At 39.3% G+C, this 17,678-nt stretch overlaps 2 protein-coding genes across 3 annotated transcripts; both read right to left on the bottom strand.

The window, feature by feature from the left end:
• Positions 1–6,542: 6,542 nt before the first annotated feature.
• Positions 6,543–12,088, bottom strand: LOC115691480 (calcineurin B-like protein 3). 2 transcript variants are annotated; one of them, XM_030618115.2, is made up of 9 exons: positions 11,762–12,088; positions 10,662–10,810; positions 9,512–9,594; positions 9,259–9,318; positions 8,621–8,735; positions 8,200–8,252; positions 7,595–7,675; positions 7,395–7,507; positions 6,543–6,813 (listed from the first exon to the last, which is right to left on the bottom strand). In XM_030618115.2, exons 2-9 carry the CDS (start codon positions 10,777–10,779, stop codon positions 6,756–6,758), a joined length of 681 nt encoding a protein of 226 aa, XP_030473975.1. In that variant the 5' UTR covers positions 10,780–10,810; positions 11,762–12,088; the 3' UTR covers positions 6,543–6,755. The 2 variants fall into 2 exon arrangements, with proteins under 2 accessions (XP_030473975.1, XP_030473977.1); XM_030618117.2 differs by having other exon boundaries at positions 8,621–8,729; positions 11,762–12,080.
• A 1,862-nt stretch (positions 12,089–13,950) lies between these two features.
• Positions 13,951–17,437, bottom strand: LOC115691479 (protein phosphatase 1 regulatory inhibitor subunit PPP1R8 homolog). The gene is made up of 3 exons (XM_030618113.2): positions 17,292–17,437; positions 15,979–16,649; positions 13,951–15,064 (listed from the first exon to the last, which is right to left on the bottom strand). Exons 2-3 carry the CDS (start codon positions 16,452–16,454, stop codon positions 14,257–14,259), a joined length of 1,284 nt encoding a protein of 427 aa, XP_030473973.1. The 5' UTR covers positions 16,455–16,649; positions 17,292–17,437; the 3' UTR covers positions 13,951–14,256.
• Positions 17,438–17,678: the final 241 nt, after the last annotated feature.

Consider the following 17,678-nt stretch of genomic DNA (forward strand, 5'->3'; position numbering starts at 1 on the left):
TTCGTATTTACTTCTGATTTTTTATAAAAAAAAAAAATTTCTTCTCTAAATTATGTGATATATCTGAATGTTTTAAATTATTGTTGTATTATTATGCATGTTGTTTTTAATTAGAATTTTAATTGCATAAATTGTTGTGTTTTAAGTGTTAGTCGCCTTAGTTAGGGCTAGAACCTTAGGCTGCATATCTATTTTGACTGCTAATTGTTTATAATTATGCACTCATTTGATCACCTCACATGTTAGGAGAAATGTCCTAAAATCAATCCAAATTGCCTGACAAATGTTTTCAGAAATGAACAGGGTAAAAAGGTACCGAAAGGGCATTAGTTATCCAACTAGTGTAATCAAGTCCCCGAACTCATTTAATCTCCGGTTTGTAGGAATAGGGTGATTCTCCCATCACCTTATTTGAGTTTCTAATGGACTCACCCCAAATCAATTAGTAGCGACTCCTTGATATAAATCACTTGCAGGTTAAAAACCTAAATCTTAAGTCGCGATATGATATGAGCTTGGAAGAGCCCGAGTTAAGTCCCAAACCTAAACTTAGCACGTACCAGGCGAGACCCCTTTTTTGCATGTTAAAAAAAAACGGAGGTCGGTCGCGACACAATATCTCACAAAACTCACTCAACAAACTCTTTAAGAGAAAACCCTAACACTCCCAATGATTGCTTTAGAGCGTAATAACGGAGCAGAATAACCCACACGCAATGACGAACAACATGCGTGCTTTTTATTCTGGTTCACTTCACTTGCTTGGAATTTGAACCAAGAAGGATTAAGCACCTAAAACAAATCCAAGCTAAATCATGGGCTTGCTGACTCGAACATGGAATGCATCTTAATATTATATATCATGTTAACATAGTTCGTGATTATTTTGTCCATCATTAGAATTAAGTCATATATAGATCGCATTTAAATTCATGTTATATGTCATTAGTTTAAATTAGAATTCACATAGACATAACTTAGATTAATATTGCATCTCATGCATTGCATATAGTATAATCTTCTATAAAAAGATGAAATACCCAAAGAGAATTAATTGACATTGCATTTCCAAAAAAAAAAAAAATGACTTTGTTTGAGGTATCGAAACTCATCTTTCGATATAAATATATAAATTACCATGTCTATATATATATAAGTGGAACTGGCCTTCTTTAATATGTTGGATTGTGCAACAAGGCAAGCCCTACTCAGTACTTGCCTGCCCCACCTTCCCTGGCTACTAAACCTGCTTATCTAGTTAGACTCAGTTATATCAATTTATTTAATTGAAAACAATATAATAATCTAACACAATTCGTGAATAAATAAGTAATCTCAAATATCCAGTTGCTCATCTACTAAGTTTTCGTTTTTAAAGACTATGTCGGGTCAAGGGTTGACCTCTGTTTTTAAAGAGATTACGTTGTGTTCAACAGCTTTGAAAGAGCCACAATGCCATGCATTTGGAGAAAACTTGTCCATGGAGATTTGACAATAAGGAGTTCGCTAGATCAAGACTTGTCCATGGAGAAACATGTTCATTGATTCAACGTATGCTTAAAGAATGATCTAATCCTGCTTGATATATAGGAGACCCAAAATTGTTTACTCCTAGTGCAACCAAGCAACAGTCAATAGTCAACTAGCTGATCATTCAAATTAATCGGCTGGTTTAATATGCTCGACCGATTGACCCGTTTGAATGGTGTAATTCCGGATACTTCGGTTTCGTGTCTGATATGGTGTTAGGGATATCGTCGCAATCGACCATTACTTCTAGCTACGAAATTTTAGCAAGTCGCTCATCTGTTTTTGCTGGAGTAAGATGACCAGGGAGGCTAATTTTAGCAAGTCGCTCATCAACTTGTCATGAAATTGACGGGAAATGACACCGTGGCATGTAAAGAACCTTTTAGGATATAATCTCCTTGTAGTAGAACCTTATAAAAGATAAATTTGCTAGGAAATTCATGGAAAATGATCACGAAAAAAAAATGCTAATTGCTGAGAGAGTGTGTGATAATGAAACTTTTCACATAGTAATTCTCCTCTAAATCTTGGTATAAGACAATGATAGAAAGCAACACACGACTTAACAACAAGAGTTCAAGTAAATATCAACCGAGATTCGGTAACGCCCATGAACAAAGGCTAGAAGAAAATACATGCAGACCACACGAGCAACGGGTGCCCTCAAATGTCATTGAGAATGTCTCAGTTTTGACCCACAACGCTGATCAACTGGGATTTGTTAGCAATTAAACCAAATTCGTTTCGGAACAAGTTGCTGACTATGAGGTTATCGATCCAACTAACAAGTTGTCGATTTTAATGGTTGTCGATCAGTTGCCTAGTTGTCGATTTATAAGTTTGATGTCGATGTCTGTTTGGCTCCCAAGACTGGTGCACGAATTGAGAAGAGTCTTTATTGATTATCAAGATAATTGCAAAGAGAGAGAGAGAGAGTAATAAAGAACTTTTCACGTAGTTATTCTCCTGTAGATGTTGGTACAAGACAATGATAGAAAGCAACACACAACGTACCAACGTTATTGACTCCAAACCCTAGACAATAATATACGAAAGAAAAAAGAGTGCGAGTAACTATCGACGGAGACTTGGTGACTCCCATGAACAAATCCTAGAAGAAAACACACGTAAACCCCACGAGCAACAGGTGCTACTCAACGTCGATTAACTTGGCATCCCGCAGGTTAGCCTCCCTTCTTATTTTGTCGACCACCTTCACCGCGTCGATCCTCTCGGCAGTCACCTCCAACACATTTCCACGCTCTCCAACATAGCGCGTGGATTTCACATCTGTTTCAATGACCAATACGTACACGAGAAGTTGATGAGAAGACTAGGGTTTTTTTTTAAAATACTAGAGGCGGAGGATATCAATGGTTAATGCACGAAATCATTCCAGTGGAATTTGCATATAATGGAGGATCGGGAGATGAGATTGATTAGAAGTATTAATCAGCAAACTATACGTAGCCTTTGTAGATGTGTATGAAACGTGGTCTAGGAATCGTTACCAGTTGCTTCGTTTACAGCGATCGTACGTGCCTTGGCCTTGCGAGTTTTGTCCTCCGTCATGAGATCAATCTGTACTGTCCTCTGGATATGACGGACAAAGCAGCAAGAGATATTAGGAAAGTTTTAAGAAGAATAAGAAGAAGAAGAAGACAAAGAGGAGACAACCATCGATGCAGAAACATAAACCGAACAAAACGAGGAACAAAACTAAACACAAGAAAATCAAGATGAGTGATATGAGTTAGTGCAGACCGCCATATTGACACAGATCTGTTCTTCTGGTTAAGCGGATCCTCTTTCTCTCTCTCTACACACAACGTGCTTAGTTTGAAGGATGATGAAGAAAATGAAGCTGGATTGGGGGGTTTTTATAGAGAAATCTTCGAACACAACCAAATCATGACCAACTATAGGCAATTGACTCGTGAAGAAAAGGCTTCTCACAAGAAGCTTCAATTCAGTTGTCAGGAAATTTGCTGGACCGCGATATGTCTTTTAAAATGTTCTCATCCCTTCTTGGAAACCTAATCGGGGTATTCTTGAAAATACGATCCATCTTCATGCAACTTTCTACATTGGACTAAAGAGATTAAGTGAATCCGAGATTTTTCTCCGCAAGTGCACTCAATTAACAAGTAAAATCCCATGCCATATTGCACATGGGTACTCGCACCGTGTCATTTTCCGCATCACGTTTTTCTTTTTTTTTGTTACTCACTGTGTCATGTTACACTTGAATTGCCAATGCCATCTAATTTGCAATTTGTCGTACTTTTCATTTTAAATTCTCTGTTTTATATTGCGTTCGAATCTGCATGTCCTGTTGCATTCAAGTTTTCATGTCATTCCACTTCCATGCTGCATTTAAATATCAACTTTATCATGTCATGAATATGGGCGATCGGTTCAAGGATAAATTGGTTTTTAGTTGGAAACTTGAAACCAATCAAGGTCGGTTGCAGTTTTTCGGAAACGGGAACTAGGATCCTTTGGAACCGGCTTGGAACCAAACTTCCCGTGGGAATTGGTGCCTTTCAGCAAGCAGCTACTACAATCTTGGATAAGTAGAACATTAGTTGCCTCGGCAAACTGGTTAAAGCACTTCAAGTCTTTTTTAGTCATCCAGGGTCAAATTTCCTTTGCTAAACTTTTATATATTCTTTTGATAATAAGCTTAAAACCGGTTAAAAGTTAGTTCTACCCTGAAACTAGCTTCGGTAGACCGTTTTATTCCTCGAAACTAAACCGGCCTTGGTCGGGAACCTACCCAGTTCATCAAGAAGCGGCCTTGAGCTGGCCAGTTTAGGCAAGTTCTCGGGGCCAGTTTGGGACCGATGCTCACCCCTAGTCATGGACATGATCATGTTTGACACAACATTTCAATTTGCATATCATTTGAATTGAGGTTCCATTTTGCATGTCATGTCTATATTATTATTATTATTCATTATTGGTCTTGGTCTTGGTAAGTCGACCCAAAATCTAGGTCATATGAAAATTCAAACCGCGTCATATACACACGTTTGGTAGATTGGAGTGATATTACCATGGCTCTTCCCATCACTTGCCACCTTCATTTCTCAGTAAGTTTAGCTTGGAATTCTTAACATGCACACAGTTCTCATACTCCACACGACACGCCATATTTGGTGTAAATAGTCATGCATGACATATAGTCATTCTCTATTTTAATCTCACACGATATTTTTCAACGTCGAGGTAACTAAAGTTGCACCTTCGCCTCACAGCTTAAGCAATTCCACGAATCTTTTTTAGTATTTGTTGGCAAATTATATTGCCAAAGTCAATCGTAGTTGGTGGTGAATATCTTGGAAAGAACACCGAAACGTAATGGACACGGTGAGGGTATGTGTGTTGAAGAGTTAATAGGTTATGCAACAATAAGGACCCTTTGAGCTCATGATCTTCATCATCAGCCACATAAACAACACGGATCAGAAGCTCTCCGTGTCTAGAGAGGCCCACCTGTCAGGAACATGAAATGTAAAAGAGAAGAAACAGAGAAGAAGACACGGATTTTTACGTGAAAAACCCTTTTGAAATCAAAAAGGGAAAAATCATGGTGTCACACTTGACAATCTTTTCACTATTAGTATCAGCATCAATATCAACTTCTAGTTACAATTACAAGAAAGATTCCCCAATATATAGAGGAGTCGAAGGCATAAAAAGTTATGGTGGAAATTATAAATTTACCCTTAGCAACAATACTTTCCTTTCTCTGCTTTAACAATACTTTTCTCTATTAAACTCCACATCTCCATCAGTATCCCACTTTGAGCCTGATCTTCAGAAAATGGCAATAGTCTCACATAATTTTCACTCGTCTTTGTGACTCAAATTGTCCTTGTTAAACGACACCTCCTCATCATAAACCATGGAGGCCAACTAAAATAAAACACAATCTCAATTTCTTAATGACGGCAACCTTTGTTAGCAAATCTGTTGGATTCTTTGCATTAAGGATCTTCTTTAATGACAAAGTCTTGTCATCTATCAGCTAACGGATAATCCGATATGATGATACTTCAACTCAATATGCTTTGTCCTTGAGTGAAATACCAGTTTCTTTGCAAGACAAATAACATTCCAACTTCCACCGGAAGAAAACAAAGTCAACGATGATCACTGATGAAGTCGATCCAGTGATAGCCGTCGACAAAATGAGAAAGCAAGTCAGGGAGGCCAAGTTGATCGGCGTCCAAAACCAAATTATCTGAACGTTTTCGAAGTTTTTGTATAGATTCAACCACATTGCTCTTTTAATTTTCGTGTGCTTTTTTGTGTTAATGGGGTTACCTATATTAATTTTCGTGTGCTTTTTTGTGTTAATGGGGTTACCTATATCACCTCTCTCTCTCTCGTAAAAAGGTCCATACAAGAGCCATAACTTTCATTGACGTAGACCCGTACAAGAGGTCCATACAGGAGCCATAACTTTCATTGACGTAGACCCGTACAAGAGCCATAACTTTCATTGACATAGACGTAGGAGGCAAAGTTCTCAACCATCCTATTCGAGAACTTGTAGTCTTTGCTGATTGTTTTTGGAAGATTTGATGGTAAACCTTAGCACGATTCGTAGTTACAACTTACAGGGTCCATTTATTACACGAAAATGGGACATTGTCAGAAAATGTTTATCAAGGTAGACCGAGAATACCATCCTAACGTTGTTGAGACGATCTAACATTTTCTTGAGCTAATATCCGATGCTACCAAGTGCTTGGCACTAGACTAACAAAACACGAGCATTCGAACTTCAGAGTTTCGCAGAGAACAGAATAAAATGAACAATCTCCGAAGAAAACCAAAGCATAAAACGAACAATAACGACTTGTCTTTCGATTTATAAGATGGGTCCATAATATGACGTGACCGTGCATTTGCGCATTTAACAAATGGAGCCTATACTACACCCGATAATAGGAGCATGTCACTTTGTAAATCAATTTTGTGAACGGACTGACAGCACGATAGACGCAAGATTCTGCAACCACTGATTCAAGCTCACGAAATGAATCTCCTAAATACAATCTTAAGAATCCATCTCACATTCCAACACTACCAAATAGTCACCTTTACAGAGAAAAGGTCGTTGTCGCTTAAGAAAGGAGTTGAATAAGAAACAATAATCATAAAGAAAGAAAGAATTTCTTGGCACGATCCTCAACTCGATGCAGATCCAAAACTCAGGTATCATCAACTTGGGAGTGAAACACAAAACTTGGGAATGTAGTTGTGATGTCTCTGCCCAATATTAAAAACATAACATTAATACCCAATCTTAAATACTGATTCTTGCACGAATAATAGAGAAGATTGGCATCATATTTTCACAAGCCGAACCAATTTTGCACCCCACTTGGGTCCCAATGAGATTGCACAGGATCCATCAAGACTCAAGGACAGTGAATTCCGACAATGGAAGACCAATCTACATGTGTCTTCACAGCTCATTTGCTCATTAATAATAATCAAACTTGTATCGGCCATAAAATTTCTTAGCCTTGAGAAGCTACCTCGGTGGTCAATAGAGGGTCACGTTACTATAGCGGCAAGCTTCACTTATTTACTATATCCAACCAGCAGAAGCTTGCCATAGGAGTCAGTGGAATGCATGAGGGTCATCCTAGATTATTTTCTTTCAGATAATTGACAATCGAATTCTTACTATTAAATCATGAGCTTAATTAAACTTCCAAAGAACTCCATGACATATCTATGCAAAGCAAATGTTCCATGTGATAATGTCAAGCTGATACAGTTTCAGAAGAAAGTTTTAGCATCATTAACTTGAAAATTAAATAATTTATATAGTGGAAACTTACTTTAGATATTGGAGTGTCATGTTTTTCAAAAGGGATGGATGTCTCAAAACAAGGCTCCGCCATTCTTCCTTGTCAATCTTGCCATCATGTTTAGTATCGGCTTCCTCAAAAGTCTGAGTTTAATAAGCAAAGTATTCATTTAGTGGCAGTTAATATCACTTGAAGAACTACATGTTTCAGTCATTTGGTCAAGGAAGCACCTTGTCAATGATACTCTCTATGACATCATCCGAGAGATTCATACCAGATTCAGCAAGGGTAGCAACTACCATTTGCTTTACCTATTGATAGGAAAATTATTAGTCACGGTACTCTTCAAGCTGACAATGCTACACAAATATTAGTAAAGGTCAGCACATAAGCAAACTGAAACTGCATTTGTTATGATTCGTCTAAGAGGCACATCAGGTAATTAAACATGAGCAAATGGATAAAGAATTCAACGGCCAAGCAACAACAATGCTTAAGTCTCTCAAACCTATAGGTAAACAAATACACAGAAACATGCCAAGTAGTATGAAGTCATGAACTCACTAGTCATCACAGTCAAAGTACAGGGCAGATAAGAGAGGCCGACGAGCAACCAAAAGGACAAGGAGAGAAACAGCTGGTCTAGAAATGGTTTGGTCATAGGCAAATGATAGCACAAAACTTGCATTGATCATCGAGTAAACACATATAGAGCTTATAGAGCAATACACAAATCAATGAATGTACATGATCAATAAAGCAGATTCAGAACTTAAAAAAATAGAAAGAACAGATGTTGTATCAGTTGTTCATCTTTCAAACAGAGAATATTCACCTCCTGCCTCTCTATAAAACCTTGTTGTTTGAGGTCATAAAGTTGGAAGGAAACTGTAAAAGGAAATTTGAGCATAAGTTAGAGACCTTGCTGGTTGGCGAAAATTTCATCAAATGGATATACCAGAATGTCATAGAAGGAGAGACTCTATATAAACCCAACATTTGCAGCAAGACATGCAATTAGTTTATCAATATTCAACAAGTATAACATAATATTCAGCTGAAGGTTGAGTAGACTTTCAACTTATCGCAAGCCTTTTAGTTCAGAAAATGTAAAAGCAAATCTATCTGGAAAAAAAAAACGATAAGGAGATGTTACTACATAAAAGTTTCTATTCCTTACTAAAGATTTACTTCGGAAGACCATCATAAACTTTTCAGTTTCCCTCCTTCTCTTACCACAAAAGAGCAGCACTTACATTCAATCTTATCTTCAATCGGTGCATTGGGGTGAAAGACAGATAGAGCTCTAGCAAATTCTTCAAAATCTAGCATTCCATTGTGTTTAGTGTCGAACAAGTCAAACACCTGCATCTTTCAAGAAAAGACAATAATCAGTAACATTAAAACTTCAAACAGCCTCTGAATGAAATGAACTTAATCAAAATATAGGGCAATTCAATAGAAAAACCAAGTGAAACTTCATTTGTTTTCCAAAATACCAAATTAGGTTGACTACCAATTAGTCCTTTGTCAGATCAATCCCATCTACAAGGGAGTCTCAAAAGAATGCAGAAATAAGAGACAGATGGTACTCTTCAGCAAGAGGGAGAAGGTGCTGGAAAGCAATGCTGAATGCACTGGGCAAATGCCAATAACAAGGAAAAAGTTCACAAAGGAAGAAGAGCTATGCCACCAAGTCGCACCTTAAGCCTTGAAATTACACATAGGTCATACGTTTGCATCTGGCTTACTGTGCAAGATGTTTTTCCTCTGTCGCAGTTTAAAATATACATCCAAGAATGTTCAAACAACATGATGCCCTTGCGAAGAAGGATGAGGAAAACCAAGGGAAGCAGGAAATTAAATCAAGAGAAGATTAAGTAAATAAAGTTACCCTATCTGCAAACAGGCTCTCCTTTTTATTTGTCTTAAAGAGTGCTAATTGAAATTCCTCCTGCAGAACAATACAAAAGCAGAAATTAGAGAGCATCAAACTACAAGCAAAGAAGCTCACATTAAAATGTTGATATAATTTGGAATAAAATGACACTTCCCCCCTAAAGTCGCCCATTATAAGGTTAAAGCAACAAAAAACTGGACATGATTGGAGTCTTTCTGAAACAGGTCAGAAATAGATGCATCATTACCTTGTTGATCAGCCCGTCATCAACTACAGCACTGCTGATCTTCTTGAAAAGTTCATATAATGCTTCTATTTCACTCACGCTAACTGAAATTGAGAATGAAAGGAGAACTCATTTCCAGGATCAACAAAAAGATTTTATATTCAGCAGTTGATTTGGTAATGAGGCGAGCATTTGAAACAGGAGAGTAACCATTTGATTTATCAGTATTTATCTTCTAGGTGAAAGATACACAAACACACACAGATATATATACAGAGAGAGACAGAGACAGAGACAGACGGAGAGATGGAGAGACAGAGAGACGGAGTACAAGAAGAAAAAAATTTCTAGGATGTGGCTCAATCTTATTTAAGCTGTAATTACATTGATTCAAAGGAGGGATTAGCATAATCCTCTACAAATTGCAGCATATATAAAAGTAGATCGATAAATCATGGATGATAAATGAGTCATACATGCATCTTCAATTTCAGAACATTCGGGACACTGCTTCCATAATCTTTCACTAATAACATGCTAAATGCATCTCATTTCAAATGAACAGACAAGAACCCAGCCAAGTACAAAAGGCACACAGAAACATGGGATAAGAGAGAGACAGAGAGGTAACTTTGTCAAGAGCACAGTGCCAATGGCAAAAGCAAATGAATACAAAATCAAAGAACTGGCTCAATAATTAGCTTTTGAGAAAAATAGGCAACGGTCTTTCCGCAAGTTCAACTATGGAAACCTTGTAACAACTTCTCCTTCCTCTAAACCATAAGGTCTAGTGGACTTCTCATGACGTTATCAGTGGCCTACGTTGAGAGAAGTCTAATGAACGATACAGACTAAAATCAAACACTTACAACTTGAATGAGGCAATTACAACAAACAGAGCTTCCAGAGGCAATCATCGGGGTATACAGAAGGAAAACTTGAAAGGAAACATAAACCCTTCAGGGGGAACAACCATTAGCTACTTCGTTGTAACACAATCTATGCACTGCCCGACTTGCACTGTTATTTGATTCAATCTAGATTATGGAATTTGCTGAACAAAGCTAAAGAATCATTAATCAATAAGGATTAAGACCGGCTAGGAAGGGCATTATAAACATAAGGAAAAGTGATTCTGTGATCTATTAGCTTTCGAAGTCAAAGGACATACAGACTGTCTCCCTTGCCAGAGCTTCTGGGTTTTCCAGACCTCGAGGTCGCTTTTCTGCATCACAACAACTTGCAACAGCGGCACAAAAATGCTTGATTCCGTCTAGGCACTGCACCATGATCTTGTACAGTCATCAAACCACCCCATACCTGCGAAAAGAGAAATCACCATTGATAGAATCAACATGTCCAGCTACCCCAGACTGCTCATGAATGTAAAAGATGGTTAAATATAGACTTCAGCATAGAATATCCAATCACCTGGACAAAAAACGTTACTTATTCCGAAATACCAATCAGTACTTTGTTATTTCAACACATTACATGTATTCGTAATGAAAATACACCTTCCATGAATTCCAGAGACAACACATGCATAACAATAGAAACCCTTCAAGATGAACTTTCCAAAGGTTATCTTCCGAGCAGAGAAGACATATTGTTCATGCATAGAATATAAGAGTGTATGTGCCAACACGGGAATAAGTAGACAGAATCAAGCAAAGAAAACATAAGCAAAAACACTAAACCCTCAATATGCATCGATAAATAACGGTATGCTACGGCATAGGCATCCAAAAAGAGACCCTATCATCAAAGCTCAACCTAAATAAACGAATCCCGAAGCTTACGATATCCGCCAGGAATCAGCTTCGCAGGCTCCTAAGTAAAATCTTTTCCACGACATATTAGCAGCCAAATGGTTCACTACAACCCTCGATCAATATTGCTGACATAAAAATGTCAGGCGCCTTCATGGTATATGCACATAAATGACGCAAATTGCAAATTAAGCTCGCATCGCCACAACATACCCATTACATAAAAACGATACCCAGAACGAAATTCATCGATTCTGAGAATAGACACGTCGAAAACGTTCGATGGGGTGTCGCAGAAGACGCCAAACTACCAAACTAACACCTGCCCAGAATCGCGAGGTAGGAAATGCAAAGCTGCCCGCAAGGCGAGCAACCAGGGGCAACGAACGTCGATCGAAACGGCATTTAAAAATCGACCCACGAACGCAAACATCTAGGGCTCTCGACAAAATCAATCCTCCTGAACCAGGAAGAAAAGGGGAAGAATTCTTCGTCTCACCTTTTCAGAAAATCAACAAGAGGAGAGAAGGCGAAGGCGGAGGCGAACAGTGGAGATTTGGGGACATTGTCTGTGACTGATACTGTTCCTGGAGATGGGGTTGGCTTTATGTTTTTCTTTTCTTTTTTTCCTCTGTTCTCTTCTTGGGGTCGCAGCACGTCTATCCGATGATTGCGACTGAATAAATTATTGAAGTAAATCGACAGAGCATTATTTTAAAGGAGATTATGCAAAGTACGAATTTGCCACAGACCTGGAGGCAGGAAAAAAAGGAACAAAAATGAGAGAAAAAAACAGGGGAACTTTGGAGGGATTTGCTTCTTTTCTATGAACACACAGAGAGAACAGATTTCAATGGGGGGATGGAGGGTCAGGAAATGGAGAGAGAAACGCAGTGGAGGGGGATTTGACAGAGTGTTTTCTGTGCACGCGACCGTCTCAGGAAAACTAGTTTTAGTTTTAGGACCAGGGCAGGTGATGATTGGTTGTTGCCATTTATTGCACCAAATTGCAGCTTTTTTCAGTGGGGAAATCCTCAATTTTGATGAATTACAGGTGCAAAAGTTTTACAGATTAGAACCCAATTGCAGGATCCAGCCTTTAACTTGTGAGAACAGTAGATTTTTGTTTTAGCAGGGGGGGCAAAGAGAGAGAGGATTGTAGGATTTCATGTTGTAATTTCTGCTCTTGCCTTCTGATGGCTAAGATTTGCACAACTTCAGTAATGTTGTATCTGACTGATTTTGTTTTCTCATTATCTGCAGAGGTATGTTTAAAGGAGCCTAGTGATCAAATCTAATCAGGCCTTTGCTCTTTGATGATAGCAAACAACGAGGTGAATCATCTGATCATTAGAAGAGACACGGAATGAAAGATAGTTCGTGGTTTAATCCTCACAAGTACATGGAAACCATTCGGTTCGTGTACATCAAACAAGACTTCCATCGAAGGGGCATATTTATAAAAAAAAATTATCTTTTCAATCAAGAAATAAAAATTATGCCAAAATTATACTGTGAATATATGTTTCAACGATTAATTATTCTGAAAAAAAAATCGCGGGAGTTTCGGATTTAAAAAAAATCAAAGTACATGAATTATGTAAAATTCAAATTAAACATGAAAGGAAGAGTAAGAATCACTCCAAACCGTCCTAAAATAACTTAAAAGTGAGTTCGTTCAATCATTCTGAGGTTCAAAATTATAGTATTGAGATCATGCTGACTTCCTCTCCCCAATCTAATCAGACAAGCCATGCCATTCGAGTTTCTCGAAGTCGAAAAGGAACCATTCTCGTTGTTGAGCTGTGTCGATAATCAGTCTCTGATATAGCTTCCACGACAAAAGGGTCGCTGCCCTCAGAACCGGATTGATTTGTGTTCTGATTGAAACTTCCGTGGTCTGCATTCTTATGGATAAGATAAATCATGCATGACAAATCATCAGGAAAAGAGTGACTAATAATCACGTCCCTTCAACTTTGTTCCAGAAGGTACAAAAGCCACGTCCCTTTCCAGACAATCAAGATGATCGCTTTAAACAAGGTCTGAGCTTTCATGATTGTCATGCTTGTATTAGTCACTGAATTAGGCATGATTCCACTCTTATGGGCACCCACCTTCAGTCAAGAAAGTTTTTCCCCCCAAGTCCCCTACAATGGCGTTTGATGAAAAATGCAAAATGGAGTTCACTTGCCACTATGACTCTGTCCCGCAAAAAGTTCACTCCTGAATCATCGCCTCTAGCAGCAGCTCCTCCAGGGAATGTTACCATTAGCATATTAGCTTCCCTCGAGTACTCTTGGCTCCACTCACGGTTTCAGCAATGTCACTCTCACAATACTATCCATGAAATTTATCATGTCATTCGGAGCTCATCCTAGACAGACATCCTTGCTCTGAGGTTCAAATTCTGTGACCGAAAGAGTCTATGCTCTCATTGATGCAACACCAGCACTCCCTTTCGATCAGATCAGGATTTATAATTTCACGATGAAAACTGGCATGCCCAAATAAGTTTTCCATAGTATTGAAAGAAGGAAAGAAATTGGCGCAACAAGCATCTCCATCATCTTTATATCACACGTTTGATCCGCAAAGTCATGAATGAGAAAAACATGAAACTTGGCGGTTAAAAAGAAGGTAAAGGAAACGAATGCTTGTAGCTGTCAGTTCAACATGTCCTAGAAGTATGATCTATAGGAAGAGGTTGTCAATATATATTACCACTGAAAAAATTTACCCCTTGGCGACATAGTTTGACGCACACTTCTCGACATCTCAATGGGCTAGGAGGTTCAGAAAACACAATGCGTCACTATAAAGTACAACAAAATCCCTGTCCCATACCGGAAAAGAAATACCCCATCAAGTCAGACATGCATTTTTTCCATGATGAAGCATCTGATGCACAAGAACTTATACCAGCCTCCATGCACAGCTTCTCTGGGATTTCTATAAGCGCCAGATTAATTTCCCCGAGATGGCTTAGAATAATTAGTCACCAAATAAATCCTCGTCATTATCGCCATCTACAAGGCTCGAATTGGATGATTCACTGACAGGCTTTTCCTGGTGATCCTTGGTTGTGGAAGCAGGGACACTACTACTCAAGGAAGAGTTTGCCCAAGAAGATCCCACTTTACCCAAAAAAGTTTCACCATAGAGGTCATCATACATCCCAACCTTCTGAGGCTTTCTCACCTTGTCCAAGGCTTGTTTAAGTCTGTCAGTCACACCTTTCTGGGCATTGTCTTCTTTCGTGGAAGACTGTTCCTTTCCCTTTGGAATTATGACTGTCTGTACAAGGGATTCATACTTCCCCACAAGACTTCCTTCTTTGACACCAATTGGACCAGGTTCAGTTTCCACATCAACACCATCGGATATCCCAACTACTTCGACCAGCTCTCCTCCAGCTTGATCCCTAAATGCCACTCGCATATTCCTAGCTTTCTTAACAGCTCTCTCCGATTGATCTCTGTCCTTTCCATCTGATGATAATCTGGAGCCACTGGATTGAGATGCCCTGTTCGCCTTACCAAGACCATAACGATTTATTAGGGTGTTATAAGCCACAACAGCTTCTTCATCTGAAGGATCAGGAGGAGGTGGTAAATTTATCTCTGTGGGTAGTGGAGTTGGAGGGAAGAGAGCTGCATTGTTCTTTCTTAAAATGTAGCTCCTTGTTGATGCAGCGAACCTCAAAGACTGCCCCACTTCAAGCTCAACAGGGGTATCTTTGGTCAACCGCTCATTCGCAACGAACGTTCCATGTGCAGATCCCAGATCAATTACATATACGCTGTCAAACAGAACAAGAATTTCAATCCTCATGGTTCAAAGTTGATAAAATCAAGAAGCAGCCATCTGCAATTTCTGTTTCTTTCCAGAGATATGTAAAAAAGACATGGCTTTAGCAAAATGAGGTCAGCCATCAGGTCATATGAAATCACAAAGGATTACCGAGATGGTGAAGGCAGACTGGTCAAAATTTGGAGGTAAACCTTGAATTGCTAACACTTCAAGTGAATGAATTGATATAAAAAGAGCCAAGCCCCAACTCTGCATTTCAAACCAATATGAACTAAGCACATATCACTGTATCCAGATCTTTATCCCTCTTTTACATGTAATCTTCAAGCACTTCCTTCTACATACAGTTTTTAGTGTTCTTCACACTGTATTTGTACTCTCCTTCAAGTGCATTGGTTGATGTCAACTGTGCAAATGTTGGAAACAGGAATTACCAAGCCCTTCTTTTCTGAATGCAAGCCCAGCCATTTCACATCATTTCGCAAGGCTAATTTTCCATTACCAGTTTCCACAGCAAAGCATAGGTAGGAAATTTCAAACTTTTTAGTAGACAAGCCCCTTAAATATAAGTTTTCCTTCAAGTAGAACTTCTATAGATTTAATTTCCAATCAACAAAAGAAAATCAAACTACTTATATCTTATCCCCTGCATTCTTGTGCAGTGTGCAAATATCAGAAATTGTCAGATTTATGCATCAAAAGAAAACAAACTACAAAAAGGGCATGCAAGGGTGACAAAAGATTGCCACCATTTGTCACCACCGTGTTCACATGACTTAGTGTACAGCAATCATTCTACCATATTATCAATACAATACTCTCATCATAGAACCACGTTTAAAGTGACAGAGAAACTACCATACAGCTGCAAGGTTGTACCTCCAGTGAGATTAAGAAATCTACCTTCCATTTTTGTGAGGAACAACTGCAGCATGCTGGCGGGAAACAGACTGGTGGTCAAGCACAAAATCACAAGTCTGAAACTGCCTCCCAAAGATGTGCCTCCGCTTGTCCAAATTAATCCTATCAAGAACCTCGCCATCCTTCAAAACCTCGAGATAGTATACGCCCGGTCGTGGCTCGATTGCCCAATCAGGGGGCTGCCAAGTTGACTGACCCCCTCCTACCTGAGTCACCTGCTGAGGCTGGCCCACCAATGGCGCAGCCTCCGGTGCAACAACTCTTTGAGAGACATGGGCCTGGTTCTGAAGCTGGTTTGGCTTGTTATAGGCTTGAGATTGTGTGTATTGCACAGGAGTATGATTAGGCACTCTTGAGCTGGAATGGTTAGTGGTACTGGCAGCAGAATTAGAAGTGACCGAAAACGGTTCCAAGGACTGAGCTTTCTTAAATCGATCCAGACCCGATCTCCCATACATTATTCACTTCATACGATTAACTCGCGTTCAGCACGAACTTAAATCACATAAGATGCACCAAATTGCACAACTGCACCCTATCAAATCCTAATCTCACCTAGCAAAGCACCCAGGTTAAATCTACACACCCACTCTCCTCAAAACCCCTACGCTTCACGTGAACACAAGGGAATGCTCTGCAAAAGCCTTATTCAGCTGCAAAACAACAATCAGAAAAGCAACACACAGAAGAATTAGAAGCAAGGAGCTCTTATTTTACCCCCAAGAATCACAATAACGAGCCGACACGTTACGAATTTTCCAAAAATCAACCATTTAACAACACATAGAACCTAACTTCGACTCAAAAGACAGCAACAGTTCCTCCATCATTCAACCCATCAAATTCTTCACCCTCTTTCCTGAAATTTCTCACGATTCACACACTCAAATCAACAAGCGCAGGCAGACCCGTTAACTAATTCAGCTGCCATATTCACGGCAACTGCTCCACAGACACTGAACACCGTACCCAGTACTTCAACTCAAAAGACAGCAACAATTCCTCCATCATTCAACCCATCAAATTCTTCACCCTTTTTCTTGAAATTTCTCACGATTCACACACTCAAATCAACAAGCGCGGCAGACCCATTAACTAATTCAGCTGCCATATTCACGGCAACTGCTCCACAGACACTGAACACCGTACCCAGTCAAGTAAATGGAGGCGGGTCTCCAAGAACCGACAAATTAATCCAGTTTAAGCGGATCCCCATTCGGGCAAAGGGCGAAACGACAACCTACGCGACAAGTGCTCGAGAAGGAAGACGATTGAAGCAGAGGACCCACACTCACCTTAGGGTTTCCTCGAGTGCGCCCGAGCTCGACAGTGGCGTCTCCGTTGGCAAGGGAACGGCGGAATGCGTTCATTGGGCGTCTGCCGATTCTGCAAGGCAAAGCGAATGCACAGTGGAACGTGACGTTTATTCAATTTTCGGAATTATCCCATAATTATAATATTTATTCGGTTTTGCAAATCATAATTTGAAAAATTAAGAGGTTAAACTGCTTCGTGAGGCCTCGTGCGGACCTCGGCATCCCTCGGACGTTAAACATATGGAGGATATTCTCTCCTCCCGGGGAAGAAAAAATTCAAGGAGAAATTAGGGTATTGGGCGTGCAGGCACCGACATATTAAAACAAAGAATACAGTCATGTTAACTCGGCAAGTATGTACAACTT

This window comes from Syzygium oleosum, unplaced genomic scaffold, assembly GCF_021117445.2.
Source record: "Syzygium oleosum isolate NSW1041296 unplaced genomic scaffold, Sole_v2.1 Sole_v2.11, whole genome shotgun sequence".
Taxonomy (NCBI): Eukaryota; Viridiplantae; Streptophyta; class Magnoliopsida; order Myrtales; family Myrtaceae; genus Syzygium; species Syzygium oleosum.